The 18,028-nt window shown below is 47.8% G+C and overlaps 2 protein-coding genes across 4 annotated transcripts in view; one reads left to right on the forward strand and one right to left on the reverse strand.

The window, feature by feature from the left end:
• The window catches only part of LOC137524146 (oocyte zinc finger protein XlCOF6-like), a 45,840-nt gene extending 36,113 nt beyond the window's left edge, over positions 1-9,727 (reverse strand). Inside the window, exons 1-6 of the mRNA XM_068243714.1 lie at positions 9,639-9,727; positions 9,119-9,224; positions 7,900-7,985; positions 7,716-7,800; positions 4,040-4,137; positions 3,856-3,940 (exon numbers count right to left, since the gene is read on the reverse strand). Coding sequence (XP_068099815.1) covers positions 3,856-3,940; positions 4,040-4,137; positions 7,716-7,800; positions 7,900-7,985; positions 9,119-9,224; positions 9,639-9,698 — 520 coding nt within the window. The 5' untranslated portion in view covers positions 9,699-9,727. The remainder of the gene's footprint in view (positions 1-3,855; positions 3,941-4,039; positions 4,138-7,715; positions 7,801-7,899; positions 7,986-9,118; positions 9,225-9,638) is intronic.
• LOC137524140 (oocyte zinc finger protein XlCOF22-like) overlaps positions 1-18,028 on the forward strand; it is a 106,179-nt gene that overhangs the window by 75,239 nt on the left and 12,912 nt on the right. Inside the window, exons 1-9 of one of the 3 annotated variants that reach the window (XM_068243697.1) lie at positions 9,733-10,042; positions 10,783-10,933; positions 13,183-13,283; positions 13,738-13,902; positions 13,986-14,109; positions 15,381-15,478; positions 15,588-15,693; positions 15,975-16,072; positions 16,182-16,308. In XM_068243697.1, coding sequence (XP_068099798.1) covers positions 13,188-13,283; positions 13,738-13,902; positions 13,986-14,109; positions 15,381-15,478; positions 15,588-15,693; positions 15,975-16,072; positions 16,182-16,308 — 814 coding nt within the window. In that variant the 5' untranslated portion in view covers positions 9,733-10,042; positions 10,783-10,933; positions 13,183-13,187. Of the gene's footprint in view, positions 1-9,732; positions 10,043-10,782; positions 10,934-13,182; positions 13,284-13,737; positions 13,903-13,985; positions 14,110-15,380; positions 15,479-15,587; positions 15,694-15,974; positions 16,073-16,181; positions 16,309-18,028 lie in introns of those variants that run through there. The other 2 variants (XM_068243698.1, XM_068243699.1) reach the window with 2 other exon arrangements.

The following is an 18,028-nucleotide window of genomic DNA, read 5'->3' on the forward strand; positions in this document are numbered from 1 at the left end:
GTAGCGGCGAGTGTGGCAGACATTGGGAGTGTGTTGGGCTGCTCAGCAATGTAGCGGCGAGTGTGGCAGACATTGGGAGTGTGCTGGGCTACTCAGCAATGTAGCGGCGAGTGTGGCAGACATTGAGAGTGTGTTGGGCTGCTCAGCGATGTAGCGGTGAGTGTGGCAGACATTGAGAGTGTGTTGGGCTGCTCAGCGATGTAGCAGTGAGTGTGGCAGACATTGAGAGTGTGTTGGGCTGCTCAGCAATGTAACGGCGAGTGTGGCAGACATTGGGAGTGTGTTGGGCTGCTCAGCGATGTAGCGGTGAGTGTGGCAGACATTGGGAGTGTGTTGGGCTGCTCAGCAATGTAGCGGCGAGTGTGGCAGACATTGGGAGTGTGTTGGGCTGCTCAGCGATGTATCGGTGAGTGTGGCAGACATTGGGAGTGTGTTGGGCTGCTCAGCGATGTAGCGGTGAGTGTGGCAGACATTGGGAGTGTGTTGGGCTGCTCAGCGATGTATCGGTGAGTGTGGCAGACATTGGGAGTGTGTTGGGCTGCTCAGCAATGTAGCGGTGAGTGTGGCAGACATTGGGAGTGTGTTGGGCTGCTCAGCGATGTATCGGTGAGTGTGGCAGACATTGGGAGTGTGTTGGGCTGCTCAGCAATGTAACGGCGAGTGTGGCAGACATTGGGAGTGTGTTGGGCTGCTCAGCGATGTAGCGGTGAGTGTGGCAGACATTGGGAGTGTGTTGGGCTGCTCAGCGATGTATCGGTGAGTGTGGCAGACATTGGGAGTGTGTTGGGCTGCTCAGCGATGTAGCAGTGAGTGTGGCAGACATTGAGAGTGTGTTGGGCTGCTCAGCGATGTAGCGGTGAGTGTGGCAGACATTGGGAGTGTGTTGGGCTGCTCAGCGATGTAGCGGTGAGTGTGGCAGACATTGGGAGTGTGTTGGGCTGCTCAGCGATGTAGCGGTGAGTGTGGCAGACATTGGGAGTGTGTTGGGCTGCTCAGCGATGTAGCGGTGAGTGTGGCAGACATTGAGAGTGTGTTGGACTGCTCAGCGATGTAGCGGTGAGTGTGGCAGACATTGGGAGTGTGTTGGGCTGCTCAGCGATGTAGCGGTGAGTGTGGCAGACATTGGGAGTGTGTTGGGCTGCTCAGCAATGTAGCGGTGAGTGTGGCAGACATTGGGAGTGTGTTGGACTGCTCAGCGATGTAGCGTTGAGTGTGGCAGACATTGGGAGTGTGTTGGGCTGCTCAGCGATGTAGCGGTGAGTGTGGCAGACATTGGGAGTGTGTTGGGCTGCTCAGCGATGTAGCGGTGAGTGTGGCAGACATTGGGAGTGTGTTGGGCTGCTCAGCGATGTAGCGGTGAGTGTGGCAGACATTGGGAGTGTGTTGGGCTGCTCAGCGATGTAGCGGTGAGTGTGGGAGACATTGGGAGTGTGTTGGGCTGCTCAGCGATGTAGCGTTGAGTGTGGCAGACATTGGGAGTGTGTTGGGCTGCTCAGCGATGTAGCGTTGAGTGTGGCAGACATTGGGAGTGTGTTGGGCTGCTCAGCGATGTAGCGGGTGAGTGTGGCAGACATTGGGAGTGTGTTGGGCTGCTCAGCAATGTAGCGGTGAGTGTGGCAGACATTGGGAGTGTGTTGGGCTGCTCAGTGATGTAGCGGTGAGTGTGGCAGACATTGGGAGTGTGTTGGGCTGCTCAGCGATGTAGCGGTGAGTGTGGCAGACATTGAGAGTGTGTTGGGCTGCTCAGCAATGTAGCGGTGAGTGTGGCAGACATTGGGAGTGTGTAGGGCAGCTCAGCCATGTAGCGGTGAGTGTGGCAGACATTGGGAGTGTGTTGGGCTGCTCAGCGATGTAGCGGTGAGTGTGGCAGACATTGGGAGTGTGTTGGGCAGCTCAGCAATGTAGCGGTGAGTGTGACAGACATTGGGAGTGTGTTGGGCTGCTCAGCAATGTAGCGGTGAGTGTGGCAGACATTGGGAGTGTGTTGGGCTGCTCAGCAATGTAGCGGTGAGTGTGGCAGACATTGAGAGTGTGTTGGGCTGCTCAGCAATGTAGCGGTGAGTGTGGCGGACATTGGGAGTTTGTTGGGCTGCTCAGCGATGTAGCGGTGAGTGTGGCAGACATTGGGAGTATGTTGGGCTGCTCAGCGATGTAGCGGTGAGTGTGGCAGACATTGGGAGTGTGTTGGGCTGCTCAGCGATGTAGCGGTGAGTGTGGCAGACATTGAGAGTGTGTTAGGCTGCTCAGTGATGTAGCGGTGAGTGTGGCAGACATTGGGAGTGTGTTGGGCTGCTCAGCAATGTAGCGGTGAGTGTGGCAGACATTGAGAGTGTGTTGGGCTGCTCAGCAATGTAGCGGTGAGTGTGGCAGACATTGGGAGTGTGTTGGGCTACTCAGCAATGTAGCGGTGAGTGTGGCAGACATTGGGAGTGTGTTGGGCTGCTCAGCGATGTAGCGGTGAGTGTGGCAGACATTGAGAGTGTGTTGGGCTGCTCAGCGATGTAGCGGTGAGTGTGGCAGACATTGAGAGTGTGTTGGGCTGCTCAGCGATGTAGCGGTGAGTGTGGCAGACATTGAGAGTGTGTTGGGCTGCTCAGCGATGTAGCGGTGAGTGTGGCAGACATTGGGAGTGTGTTGGGCTGCTCAGCGATGTAGCGGTGAGTGTGGCAGACATTGGGAGTGTGTTGGGCTGCTCAGCAATGTAGCGGTGAGTGTGGCAGACATTGAGAGTGTGTTGGGCTGCTCAGCGATGTAGCGGTGAGTGTGGCAGACATTGGGAGTGTGTTGGGCTGCTCAGCAATGTAGCGGTGAGTGTGGCAGACATTGAGAGTGTGTTGAGCTGCTCAGCGATGTAGCGGTGAGTGTGGCAGACATTGGGAGTGTGTTGGGCTGCTCAGCGATGTAGCGGTGAGTGTGGCAGACATTGGGAGTGTGTTGGGCTGCTCAGCAATGTAGCGGCGAGTGTGGCAGACATTGGGAGTGTGCTGGGCTACTCAGCGCTGTAGCGGTGAGTGTGGCAGACATTGGGAGTGTGTTGGGCTGCTCAGCGATGTAGCGGTGAGTGTGGCAGACATTGGGAGTATGTTGGGCTGTTCAGCGATGTAGCGGTAAGAGGCGTGGACACCTCGAGTGTGTCGGGGTCTCTGCAATGTAGTGGTAGCAAGTCGTGGATGTCGGGAGTGAGGGGGGTGCCCAGCAATGCAGCAGCAGTGCCGAGGTGCTGAAAGACAGCTTGGTAGCAAAGCTTCACTCCAGCATCGCCCAGCAGATAGGAGTAATGATCTGGGGAATAACTATTATTCATGCGAATGAAGCTCTTTTTGCCCAGCCCACGCACAGGTGAAACCGGCAATTGGATTTTCTGGTGAGTTCAGTGCGATGGCCAGGTGATAAGTAACACTCATACAACAAGCTACAGGTACTTGTTGCCTGGAATAAGATATGGCAATTGTCTTGTCACCGAATAGGTGAGTAATGGCCCTGGATGTAAGTAAATTAGGCAGTACGGTGGTGTATTTAGTACTTGGCGTGATTAGTATTCTTGTCTTGCAGCGCTGGGTCCCAGCTTCGAGTCCCAGCCAAGGCGCTATCTGAAAGGTATTTGTATGTTCTCCCTGTGTCTGTGTGAGTTTCCTCCGGGCACTTTGCTTTCCTCCCCATCCCAAAAACATACAGATAAGTGAATTGGCTTCCCCCTAAACTAGGATACAGACAGATGCCTATGATGGGGATTAGATTGTGAGCCCCTCTGAGGGACAGTCAAGTGACAAGACAATATACTCTGTACAGCGCTGTGGAAGATGTCAGCGCTATATAAATACTAAATAATAAAAATGGGCAAGGCTGCTTGTTCACCTGGAAGTGGCACCTTCTTTGCAGACTGTTGATCCTCCCACTCATCATCTATATCCTCCACTTTCACTTTAATTATGTCTTCATCCTAAACACAGGAAAAAACACTGTTACAATGCAAGCACTGATGAAGTGAGGTCATTCCATATGGAGTCAGTGTTGTGTTTACAGCCTCAATTCCACTTACCTGATGAGGGTCGGGGGAGGTGTCATCTTCCTGTGTACAATCCTGGGAACAAAGAAGACCTGTATCTCTTTCCGGTGAGGTTCTGTTACTGGATCCACCTGTAGGGAACACACACAGGGGTGGAAAAGGCAGAAATATAAGATTCCTCTATTACAGCATAAAAGTGATCTCTGTCATGTAGTCCCAGTGACTGCTGTACAGAGGCAGCTTTGTGTGTGGCTGGGGGAGCTCTGCAGTGTATTGCAGCTCACAGACAACTAACCCATGCTCTATAATAAGCTCCTTATTAGATGGGGATTAGCAGAGATGTCACAGTCATATCCAGGGGGAGGTATTCCTTTCCATGCTCTCCTCTACATTGTAAGGCAAAGGTGTTAAACTCTTGACTTGTGGGCCAAAACGAGCTCTCTTCGCTATAGTATAGGCTGCTCTAGAGCTTCAAATAAAGAATAGAACACTGCCCATTAAAAGGGGCACATCAGTGTTTCTGGATGAAACATTATCAGTTTGAGCCGGAATGCAGCAACATCCCATGGAACTACCCCAGCAAAATTAGCTTGGGACCCTCTCCTTGGATCCAAACCCTGTATGTAGCTGGTAAACCACACACTCACACCTACTTACTGCTTCCTCTCCCCACAGAGTAGTACAGGCTTACATTGTAACATTTACCTACTTCAGCGCTGAGTTGGGTCTCCACTGTTCCTCCCAGCAGTTGCACGCTTTATGCTTGCATACCTCCAGCTCCAGATCACGTGACACGCATATGGAGCCAGGGTTATGCAGTATAGAGGAAACCCAAGAAGGAGGGGGGGGGGGGTCGGGGAGTGCCCATAGCGCCCCCTCCCCCCCGCATGGTCACTATAGTTGCACCACTTACCGTGAGACCGTTCAATATATGGTGACTTAAAGTGAACCTCCAGACTAAAAATCGACTCAGCAGCACTGAAAAGGCTTGTTTTTTCTTTAACAGTTTCACAGCATCAGAACTTTGTTTCTCTTATACAAGCCTCATTTTTAGCTGCACAGAAGAACACTGCCCGGGCATTTTTCCCCTGATGCTGTGCAAAGAATGATGGGGTTTCTGATGTTGTTGTTCTCGTTCTGCTGTTTCGGTGCAATTTCTTTTCTTGACATTTTGAATTTGACATTTGAAGCCTAGCGTGCGCAGCTGGGAGGGGTTATCAGGACACAGGACAGTTGGAACTGTGTCTCCTGCTCCTTGTCACCTCCTTTCAACCAAAAAGATGGCTGCCCCCATGAATCACAAACATTTGCCTGTTCTTTTAAAACAGTGTGGGTAAGAGATTATATTACCTATCTATTCTATTTAACAGAACTAATGTAACTAAATGACAGTATGTTTGTTTAGGCTGAAGTTCCCCTTTAAGGTAGCCATACGTCAGTTGATGATGGGCAGATTCAACCAAAAGAAAAATCTCTCTCTGATTGAATCTGATTCGAGGGAGATATGTTGGCTGCCCATACACCACAGGCCGATTCCCGATTGATTTCAGCATGAAATCACTTGGGAATCGTCCCAGACCACCGCCATTCCCCTAGTGTAGAAAAGTGCATTTATACATTACCTGTCCTGTGTCGGGGTGCCCATCCGGCTTCTGAATCCGCCACTCTTCCACTAGCCGTGTACATGCCTGGCCTGGTTTGGATTTATCGATTGTATTTAATGTAATGTGCTGTGGTCCTTTAAAGAGATGCCTTATCATAGGTCATTTCTTATTTTTATGCATATTTTATTTTTATGTTTTAATTGTTTTATGTACTATTTTTATATGCATGGGGATTAAGGAGCAATATGTATGCACTTTGTATGCGCTGAATGCGCGTTTTATGAGCGGCAGCGGGGCGGTTTTTATATATTCTATGTTGCAGCTTGTGTGCGCGATAGGGGGGGGGGGGCGTGCAGTATTATGACATGAATATTCATAAGCACATGACGCCAGGGAATGTTGTCCGCTCATTGGGAGCATATTCTGGCATGTGGTATAAATGTGTGATGGTTGCGTGCGTGCGTGCGTCCAGCCCCTAATGAGTCACGCCTAGTGACGAAACGCGTAGGGTGGAGCTTGGACGTACGCATGCACGCATACTGGGGAAGGAGCGAGGTTCAACAGCTACACTCGGCCGGCGGACGCGCTGATGACCTGGTGCAGTATATGATTTGATATGCTCTTACCCAAGTGGTTACATTGTAAGCATAACTTTTAGCAGGGATCACTGTCCTAAATAAACGGAATTACGCTATGTTTTATCTTTACATTGGCTCTAGGATGTTTTTTGCAGAGGCAATGGCTGCCATGAGCTGGGCTTGTTTACAAGAAAACTGAGGGTGAGCGGCCACTTTATAGGAAGTGGTGGTGGTTCTCCCGGCTGGGTGCCTATTCACGATTTCTGGAAGTGTGTGTTTGCCACTGAGGGTGAATTAAGCATACGTTACACCCTATGTGTTGGTTTTTTTTCTCTCTCCCCCTACATGTACTATTGGATGGGTCTGTGAGGAGCAAAAGCGCAGCAGCACTGAATATTTAAAGTATGTACATTTATACACTGCAGGAACAACGCCGGGGGCTTCAAGCGTTCGTCGCTCATCCCGATATCCTTCTCCCATACTGGCGTGCACCTGATCGACCACAATGGCTTCACATCTTGCAGCATGTCCGACTGACATGCTCAGCCCAAAATTAGTCACAACGTCGATTGGGCATGCACTTGGCACCACCAATTTTTATCCGGTTCAATAATTATCTAATCAGATGGTCGATCGGCCGCCAATTCGCTACATGTATGGGTTCCTTTAGGTTTTAGACCCTTATGTAATTGAGTTTGACACCCCTGTTCTAGGGAATCTGTGAATAATGGCTGACTCCACGTGATATGGTATTACCTGCTGTGCTTTGTTATGGTGGGCTAAACTTCAGCCAAACCCACCAGAAAAGGTAGCTCTTTTCTACATGAGGCTCCTTTTAAAAAATCCAAGTTACAAAGATCGTCAGCACACCAATCTCAAAAGCACATAAAATTTATTGTGCCAGTTTCCACAAGATGGACCAACAATTGTTTCGAGGGCCGCGCAGGGTCCCCCTTTATCAAGTGCATTCGAGATTGGTGTGCTGACGATCTTTGTAACTTGGATTTCTGGTGACACTGCCTATGTCACTTCGCCAAGCACCCATAGATAAGGTGATGGTGTGCCGACTTCGACTTGTGACTTTCCTTTTAAAAAATGACTCCCATACCCTCTGCAATGTAGTGGCCCTGAGCAGTGGATGCGAGGAGTGTGTCAGGATGCCCTGCAATGTACTTGCGAGCACGGCGAATAACAGTTCCATGATGCTGATGGTGTGAGGCTTGGGCCCCACAGCACAAGCCTCACACCAGTATCGCCCGGCAGGTATGAGTAACGATCAGGGGAATGACAGTTATTCACCAGAATGAGGCTCTTTTATCTCAGCCCTCGTACAGGTGAAACCGGCACTTGGATTTCCTGGTAAGTCCAGTGTGTTGGTCAGGTGATAAGCAATGCACGCATAACAAGCTACTTATCACCTGGAATAAGATACGGCTATTGTCTTGTCTGGGGCACCGAATATGAGAGAAATGGCCCTGGGTGTAAACACATTGTTATATGTGGAAATGGGCAAGGCAGCTTGTTCACCTGGAAGTGGCACCTTCTTTGGAGACTGCTGATCCTCCCACTCATCATCTGTATCCTCCACCTTCACCTTAATCATGTCTTCATCCTAAACACAGGAAATAACACCATTACAATGCAAGCACTGATGAAGTGAGGTCCTTCCATATGGAGTCAGTGTCGTGTTTACAGCAGCAGTTACATTTACCTCATGTGTGTGATCTTCCTGTGTACAATCCCGGGAATAAAGATGACCTGTATATCTCTCCGGTGAGGTTCTGTTACTGGATCCACCTGTAGGGAACACACACACGGGTGAAAAAGGCAGAAATATAAGATTCCTCTATTACAGCATAAAAGTGATCTCTGCCAGGTAGTCCCAGTGACTGCTGTACAGAAGCAGCTTTGTGTGTGGCTGGGGGAGCTCTGCAGTGTATTGCAGCTCACAGACAACTAACCCATGCTCTATAATAAGCTCCTTATTATAATCGCCTTCCAGTAACCACTCCATGCCAGACTACCACCTTACCTTTAACGGCACGCCAGGGATTCTGAGGAAGATTCTCATTGCTCCACATAGTGAGCCTTATTTATTGTCCAGCACTGCGTAATGTGTTGGCACGATATCACTCCAATAAATAATAATATTAATAACCAATGAGAGCCTCATCAGGAACTTTCAAGATGCGTTTTGCTGGGGCTCCTGTTCTACATCTTACAGATGAGCAGCAGCGACGGCTGTGGTTCTGGCAGGTTGGTGAAGCTGTGGCAAGTAGCAATGGTGCACCAAGCAGGTAATTTAGGTGCGCACTCTTCCCCCACACATCGCGTGACCTGAGCGCCGTCATAGACATAATATATAGTTGCGCAGCAGTGTAATTTGGGTGCCGGCAATTGCTGGAACCCAAATTACTTCTCCCTCCACGTTGCTATGACTCAGAGGGGGAATAGTAACTAACGCCGCCTGGAATTTGTGCGCCAAAATTAAGGGCGGCGAAATGCCATGTACGCATGGTGCTGGGGAGCTGGCATGTACTGGCGGATGTTGGGGAGTCGGATGCCCTGCAACGTACTGGGCATCACTTCATGTGTTGGGGGGCCCTGCAAAAAATGGCAAGATCAGCAGACATCAGGAGTGTGTCCAGGTGTCCTGCAATGTAGCAGCGGGTGCAGCGGATGATGGGTGAGTGTCAGGGTGCCCTGCTATTTAGCAAATCATGCTGAAAAACAGCTCCACAGCACAAACCTCATGATAGCATTTCCCTACAGGTTGGGGTAACCATCTGGGAAATGACTATTATCTAACGGTTTACGTCCTGTAATAGGATATTCGGCCATTGCCTTGTCTAGGGCACCAAATAAGTGGGAAATGGCCCTAGGTGTAAGCACATTGTTATATGTGGCAATGGGCAAGGCTGCTTGTTCACCTGGAAGTGGCATCCCTGAGTCACTGGTCCCCATCATGTCACTCTCCTCTGCAGACTGCTGATCCTCCTCTTCATCCTCCAGCTTCACATCCATCACTCCTTTACCCTAAACATGGAGAATAACAGGAAATAACACTGTTACAATACAAGCACTTATGAAGTGAGGACACACACACACACACACACACACACACACACACACACACACACACACACACACACACACACACTGTACACACACACACACACACACACACACACACACACACACACACACACACACACACACACACACACACACACACACACACACACACACACACACACACACACACACACACACACACACACACACACACACACACACACACACACACACACACACACACACACACACACACACACACACACACACACTTCTGTATAGCATAGAGGGTAAAGGTAACACAGAGTGAGATTTTAGAAATCAGTCAAGAGTCGAAATTTGTGTTAGAAAGGAGTGAAAAGAGGTTCATTTTACCTCTCGGGAAGCCAGCGCACATTGATGATGTAAGCATCTGCTGAGACTGAGAGTGGTCATAGCACCGCCACTAGAGCAGGAGCTGCACTCCTCAGCAGTGGCGGCCATTTTGCTGAAGCCCAGCATTCCCAGCCATAGAGAGGAGGCCACACCCCCAGCTTGCTCTTGCTGTGGACAATGTGTATCCCCCCAGCCATGTGAGAAGCCCCCCTGCAGCCAGGTGTGTGAATGCTGAGTGGGAAGAGGAGGAGAGGAATGAGCTGTGTGTTTGGGGGACCTTCACATGGTGTAGAGACCCCCGTTGTGAATCAGCTGTTCCTCCAGACTTTGCAGCAGCTCTGCCTGTGTCTCCTCTCTGCTGGAGGGGCTGCCTGTGTTTGCTGCCAGCTGCCATTATCACCCTAGTAAGTGTGACATTTATATTACTATGTGTATGTGTACAGTGTGTGTGTGTGTACAGTGTGTGTACAGTGTGTGTGAGTATACAGTGTGTGTGAGTATAGTGTGTGTGAGTATACAGTGTGTGTGAGTGTACAGTGTGTGTGAGTATACAGTGTGTGTGAGTATACAGTGTGTGTGAGTGTACAGTGTGTGTGAGTGTACAGTGTGTGTGAGTGTACAGTGTGTGTGAGTGTACAGTGTGTGTGAGTATACAGTGTGTGTGTGAGTGTACAGTGTGTGTGAGTATACAGTGTGTGTGTGAGTATACAGTGTGTGTGTGTGTATACACAGTGTGTGTGTGGGTGAGTACATTGTGTGAGTGAGTACAGTGTGTGTGAGTATACTGTGTGTGTGTGTGTGTACAGTGTGTGTGTGTGTGTGTGTGTGTGTATACAGTGTGTGTGTGGGTGAGTACAGTGTGTGTGTGTGTGTGTGTGTGAGTGAATACAGTGTGTGTGTGTGTGTGTGTGTGTGTGTGTGTGTGTGTGTGTGTGTGTGTGTGTGTGTGTATATTACCGTGTGTGTGTGTGTATACAGTATAAAGCACCATTACTTACGGTGGTCAGCCCGGAAGGCTGCATGGGGTGGAGCCCGTTGTAACCACTCCGCATGCTCTAGCTAATGCTTGGGTATGTGAGTGTAATGTTTGTTTGTTTTTAAGTATAAGTAAGCTGTGCAATGAAGTATTTTTATTATTATTGAGGTACTTGTATGGAACAATGCGCCTGTGCTGATTAAGGACAAGGTGCTGCTGTGGAGTAATACGAGGGGAAAGGATCGCTCTAAAGTGTGGAGAACCTGTTAGTGCCCCAAAGATGCTGAAAGGCCACTGTAATCGTGGCCCACCGCTGTCGGTGAGTGTGGATCTCACAGGGTGAAGCTGGTGGAGGTGTTGATGATTGTCTGACCTGAAATTAACAAGGAAGCGCTTTAAATATTGGATATATGTGTATATGTGTGCACAGTGTAATAGTGTGTAATTGGATGTAGTTAGTGGAAATCACCATCTTCTGCATTTGATTGGCCCAATATCAATAGCAGAAGAGGCAGCACCACAATGTGACATCAGCAGCCATTACACCTTGCTTCTTTATATATTACTGACCCGACAATAAACAGCTTTATAATGACATTGTGGTGCCGCCCCGTTTAGCCACCTCCTTTATTGGTTAATGCAGCTGAGAAGCAGTGTTGGTAGCCACAAAGGTGTCAGTAAGTGTTACGCAGTGCAACTGCTGCATGCAACAGCCAGTACGCAGCTGTCCTCAGCTCAGATGTACAGGATCTTCTCAAAAAATTAGCATATTGTGATAAAGGTCATTATTTTCTGTAATGTACTGATAAACATTAGACTTTCATATATTTTAGATTCATTACACACAACTGAAGTAGTTCAAGCCTTTTGTTGTTTCAATATTGATGATTTTGGCATAAAGCTCATAAAAACCCAAATGTCATATCTCAAAAAATTAGAATATTTCATCCGACCAATAAAAGAAAAGTGTTTTTAAAACAAAAAAAGTCAACCTTCAAATAATTATGTTCAGTTATGCACTCAATACTTGGTCAGGAATCGTTTTGCAGAAATGACTGCTTCAATGCGGCGTGGCATGGAGGCAATCAGCCTGTGGCACTGCTCAGGTGTTATGGAGGCCCAGGATGCTTCGATAGCGGCCTTAAGCTCATCCAGAGTGTTGGGTCTTGCGTCTCTCAACTTTCTCTTCACAATATCCCACAGATTCTCTATGGGGTTCAGGTCAGGAGAGTTGGCAGGCCAATTGAGCACAGTAATACCATGGTCAGTAAACCATTTACCAGTGATTTTTGCACTGTGAGCAGGTGCCAGGTTGTGCTGAAAAATGAAATCTTCATCTCCACAAAGCTTTTCAGCAGATGGAAGCATGAACCCACTTTTGAACCAGAAACAGCGGCAGAAGCGCCTGGCCTGGGCTACAGAGAAGCAGCACTGGACTGTTGCTCAGTGGTCCAAAGTACTTTTTTCGGATGAAGGCAACTTTTACATGTCATTCGGAAATCAAGGAGCCAGAGTCTGGAAGAAGACTGGGGAGAGGGAAATGCCAAAATGCCTGAAGTCCAGTGTCAAGTACCCACAGTCAGTGATGGTCTGGGGTGCCGTGTCAGCTGCTGGTGTTGGTCAACTGTGTTTTATCAAGGGCAGTGTCAATGCAGCTAGCTATCAGGAGATTTTGGAGCACTTCATGCTTCCATCTGCTGAAAAGCTTTATGGAGATGAAGATTTCATTTTTCAGCACGACCTGGCACCTGCTCACAGTGCCAAAACCACTGGTAAATGGTTTACTGACCATGGTATTACTGTGCTCAATTGGCCTGCCAACTCTCCTGACCTGAACCCTATAGAGAATCTGTGGGATATTGTGAAGAGAAAGTTGAGAGACGCAAGACCCAACACTCTGGATGAGCTTAAGGCCGCTATTGAAGCATCCTGGGCCTCCATAACACCTGATCAGTGCCACAGGCTGATTGCCTCCATGCCACGCCGCATTGAAGCAGTCATTTCTGCAAAAGTATTCCCGACCGAGTATTGAGTGCATAACTGAACATAATTATTTGAAGGTTGACTTTTTTGTTTTAAAAAACACTTTTCTTTTATTGGTCGGATGAAATATGCTAATTTTTTGAGATAGGAAATTTGGGTTTTCATGAGCTGTATGCCAAAATCATCAATATTAAAACAATAAAAGGCTTGAACTACTTCAGTTGTGTGTATTTGAATCTAAAATATATGAAAGTCTAATGTTTATCAGTACATTACAGAAAATAATGAACTTTATCACAATATGCTAATTTTTTGAGAAGATCCTGTATATATAGTGAGGGGAAGAAGTATTTGATTCCCTGCTGATTTTGCTCTGTTGCCCTCTGACCATGAAATGACCAGCCTATAATTGTAATGGGTGCGGTTATTGTAGCTGGGAGAGACAGAATAACAACTAAAGATCCCTCAAACACCCAGAGCCCCAAAGTCAGAGCTTGATGTGTATTGTAATGAGTGAATCTACTCTACATCCTTATATAGTCCTACAGGCCAGATAATCCTCCGTCTATTCTCCCCCCTGTGTAGGTCACATGACCATATCAATGAGGATGGATGAGGACCAGAGTCACATGACCGAGAGGATAGTAATGCTCAGCCTGGAGATCATTTGCCTGCTGACTGGAGAGGTGAGGAGGATTCTGGGAGGGCTAGCTGGAGAGGCGAGGAGGATTCTGGGAGGGCTAGCTGGAGAGGCGAGGAGGATTCTGGGAGGGCTGACTGGAGAGCTGAGGAGTATTATGGGAGGGTTGGTTGGAGAGGTGAAAGGGGATTATGGGAGGGCTACTGGAGAGGTGAGGAGGATTCTGGGAGGGCTGACAAGGTCTCTGGGAGGGCTGACTGGAGGGGTGAGGAGGATTCTGGGAGCGGTGACTGGAGAGGTGAGGAGGATTCTGGGAAAACACACACACCATGTCCCTCACTACCTTCTTATACCATCATCACTACAACATGTCAGCCTGTGCTAGGTGAGGAGGATTCTGGGAATATACCATCATCACCACAACATGTCAAGCCTGTGCTGGGTGAGGAGGATTCTGGGAATGTACATGGTGATGGCTGTTACTGTGTGTTGTTACACAGGAGTATGAAGTAGTGAAGAAGACATCTGGTGAGACTCCCGGTAGCCATCTTCATGACCCATCCACCATCTCAGTACCTCCACCTCACCCCCTGACACCTCAGAGAAACAATGTGAAGAAGATTCTAGAAGTCATAAACAAGATGATTGAGCTGCTGACTGGACAGGTGAGCAGTGCTGAGGATTATGGGACATTATGCAGCATCAGCACGGGATGTGTGTGGATAGTGACTATTGTTGTGTGTGCCAGGTCCCTATGAGGTGTCAGGATGTCACAGTCTATTTCTCCATGGAGGAGTGGCAGTATTTACAAGGACACAAGAACCTCTACAAGGACTTCAAGATGGAGAATCAGCCGCCCCTCACATCACCAGGTAAGAGCAGTTCAGAGGATCCACTTAAGATGGCCATACATCTATAGATTTGGCAGCCGATCGACCATCCGAATTAATAATTATTCATTATCATCAGACTGAAATTGATTGAATGTATCGATCAGACATGCTGCAAGATGTCAGGCTGACATGCTAGTTCGGTAACGGCATGCGATAATCGAACGAACGACAAATGTGACTGAAACTCCCAGCCAATGCCCCCCCCCCTTCAGTGCACATGCATTGGAGCGAACCCAGACACAGCGGTGGGTGGCTGAGCTGTAAATTATTAATATGGGGGATGAGGGTCACATGTACACTAGGGGGGGTAGCGGCCAAGGACGATGAGGGAAGTGGCATAATTAGGTCGATTGCTGAAAGATTTCATGCTGAAATCAGTTGGGAATCGGCCTGGGTTTTATGACGGCCAACAGATCTCTCTCTGATCAGATTCAATCAGAGAGAGATCTGTCTATTGGTTGATCAGCCATGAAAATTGGTAGATGTATGGGTCCCCCCATTATCTGACAAGCTAGTTAGCCGTCGTGCCTCTGCTAGATGAAAGCTGTTCAGTAACTGATCATTAAAACAGTAAAGATGGAAACCATCAGAAATATTCGTTTTCCTTGCACACTTGTCCTAAATCTAACAGTGGCCGGTAAAACAACAGGATAAGTAAGCTAAATAGGTATTTCTTATTGGAGGATTTTTTTTCATGTTAAAATGGAGTTTCATGCAGAAAAGATAGAGGGAGGGAATGCTGGATAGTCCAGGCTTCCTAATTGCTCCACAAGCCCACCATTGCTGCACAGGGTCCCTCTGAACATATTCCACAAGAGTTTGTCACGTGTTCCTGTGGCTGCATTCCCCTCTGTGCTGCTCATGCACGAGTACAGCCACGCCAACACGCTAGCATAAAGCCTCTCGTGGACTGTGTAGGCGTGGCTGTACTCTCACACATGCAGCGTGGCCACGCTCATACACGGAGGGCTGCGTAGCCATGCCCACATATCTGACAAGGGTGAGTAGGATGAATACCTCTCCCTGGATATGACTGTGACATCTCTGCTAATCCCCATCTAATAAGGAGCTTATTATAGAGCATGGGTTAGTTGTCTGTGAGCTGCAATACACTGCAGAGCTCCCCCAGCCACACACAAAGCTGCTTCTGTACAGCAGTCACTGGGACTACATGGCAGAGATCACTTTTATGCTGTAATAGAGGAATCTTATAGTTCTGCCTTTTCCAGCCCTGTGTGTGTTCCCTGCAGGTGGATCCAGTAACAGAACCTCACCGGAGAGATATACAGGTCCTCTTTATTCCCAGGATTGTACACAGGAAAATCACACCATCTCCCACCCTCATCAGGTAGATGGAACTGAGGCTGTAAACACAACACTGACGCCATATGGAATGACCTCACTTCATCAGTGCTTGCATTGTAACAGTGTTATTTCCTGTTATTTTCTGTGTTTAGGATGAAGATGGGATTAAAGTGAAGGTGGAGGATGAAGAAGATGATGAGTGGGAGGATCAGAAGTGTGATGTGATGGGGATCAGTGACTTAGGGGTGCCACTTCCAGGTGCTGTGGAGCTGTCTTAACACCCTGACACTGCTACTACATTGCAGGGCACCTCAAAACCCCCTAATGTCCCCTGTACCGGGAGGCGACTCTAATAAGGAGCTTATTATAGAGCATGGGTTAGTTGTCTGTGAGCTGCAATACACTGCAGAGCTCCCCCAGCCACACACAAAGCTACTTCTGTACAGCAGTCACTGGGACTACATGGCAGAGATCACTTTTATGCTGTAATAGAGGAATCTTGTATTTCTGCCTTTTCCACCTCTGTGTGTTCCCTACAGGTGTATCCAGTAACAGAACCTCACCGGAGGGACATACAGGTCCTCTTTATTCCCAGGATTGTACACAGGAAGATCACACCATCCCCCACCCTCATCAGGTAGATGGAACAGAGGCTGTAAACACAACACTCACTCCATATAGAATTACCTCACTGCATCAGTGCTTGCATTGTAACAGTGTTATTTCCTGTTATTTCCTGTGTTTAGGGTGAAGGAGTGACGGATGTGAAGCTGGAGGATGGAGATGAGGAAAAGACACATGTGAAGGAGGAGCAGCAGTCTGCAGAGGAGAGTGACATGATGGGGACCAGTGATTCAGGGATGCCACTTCCAGGTGAACAAGCTGCCTTGCCCATTGCCACATATAACAATGTGCTTACACCCAGGGCCATTTCCCACCTATTGGGTGCCCCAGACAAGACCATGTGCACCATCCCTCCAGCCTTCACATTGGCTTCAATTCACAAACTTCAAAAGACCTGTCTGGTAAAAGATAATAAGTTGGTCAAATACCACATTCAGTGTATCATGCATATTCTGTGTATCAGTCTTTCTCTGTCCACATTTGAAGGGTTACAGGGGAAATCTCTATGAATGTGTCCTGCTCCTGCCTTTCATTTATTGTTTATTTTCTGATCTCCTGCCCGGGAGTATATCGGTACCAATGGAGTGAGTAGCAGGACGGGGTGGCTCCTCCTATTGGCTGCCTCCATTGCCTGTACATTTTACTGAATGGCTGTTTGTTATTCACTGGCAGCTCCAGACTGCTCTTAAAATACAGAACATCTCTCTTGTTTTACCAAATGCTCTCATCTTAGTGAAGTGACATTTATTGAGGTATTTACAGCAGCAAGTCGGTAATTCACCTCTCTCGTCAGTCATTTTCCTTTCCCATGTGGCAACAGACTTAGTGAATTGACATTTGATTGAATGTTCGGTAAAATCAGCTGTTTTCTGCATTGCTGAATGGGGTAATGCTTGGTGAATTGCAGCCATTGTGGGATAGTGTGCGCTATTCAGCCTGGATTGGCCGCATTGAGTGGGCTAGTTACTGATGGTAGATTGCAATACATGATGCTTCCAAAGCATCTAATCAGTCTATGTTTTTTGATTGGAAATATCAGTCCAATCCCATACATTTTTTGTGGCCTTCTGATCTTTCGGCCGTGGCAGAGTATGTTGATCGAGCTTTAGATAGATGCAGCAAATGAATAGTGTAATGGTTAAGGGCTCTGCCTCTGACACAGGAGACCGGAGTTCGAATCTCAGCTCTGCCTGTTCAGTAAGCCAGCACCTATTCAGTAGGAGACCTTGAGCAAGACTCCCTAACGCTGCCTATAGAGCGCCCCCTAGTGGCTGCAGTTCTGGCGCTTTTGAATCCGCCAGGAGAAAAGCACGGTATAAATGTTCTGTGTCTGTATCTCTAGAAAAATCTGAATAATGTGCGGTTTCAAACAGTACAATTAATCATAGTTAGCACACAAATAACTATGCTGTGTTCCTTTTTTTCTTTCTCTGCCTGAAAGAGTTAAATATCAAGTATGTAAGTGGCTGACTCAGTCCTGACTCAGTCAGGAAGTGACTACAATGTGACCCTCACTGATAAGAAATTTCCCCTTTTTATCTCTTTCTTGCTCTCAGAAGCCATTTTCTGCTAGCAAAGTGTTTTATAGTTGGAATTTCTTATCAGTGAGGGTCACACTGTATAGTCACTTCCTGTCTGAGTCATGACTGAGTCAGCCACTTACATACCTGCTATTTAACTCTTTCAAGAAGAGAAAGGGAAAAAAAGGAACACAGCATACCATAGTTATTTGTGTGCTAGGCACTGTACATACCCATGTCTATCTCATCATGTCACCTGTCACTTTGGGTATCCTTTAAGGCCTAATAAATATTGCATTTATCTGAGCTCTGGGTGCTATTAAATTCTTTCTTGCTTTATTTTGATTTTAATGATACTGAATAATTGCACATTAGCTCTAGTGGTGTTTATATACAGGTTTTTTTTCTTACTATTATACCACCATACACATTGTGAGCAAGAGAGCCAA

Source organism: Hyperolius riggenbachi, chromosome 7 (assembly GCF_040937935.1).
Source record: "Hyperolius riggenbachi isolate aHypRig1 chromosome 7, aHypRig1.pri, whole genome shotgun sequence".
NCBI classification, from domain to species: Eukaryota; Metazoa; Chordata; class Amphibia; order Anura; family Hyperoliidae; genus Hyperolius; species Hyperolius riggenbachi.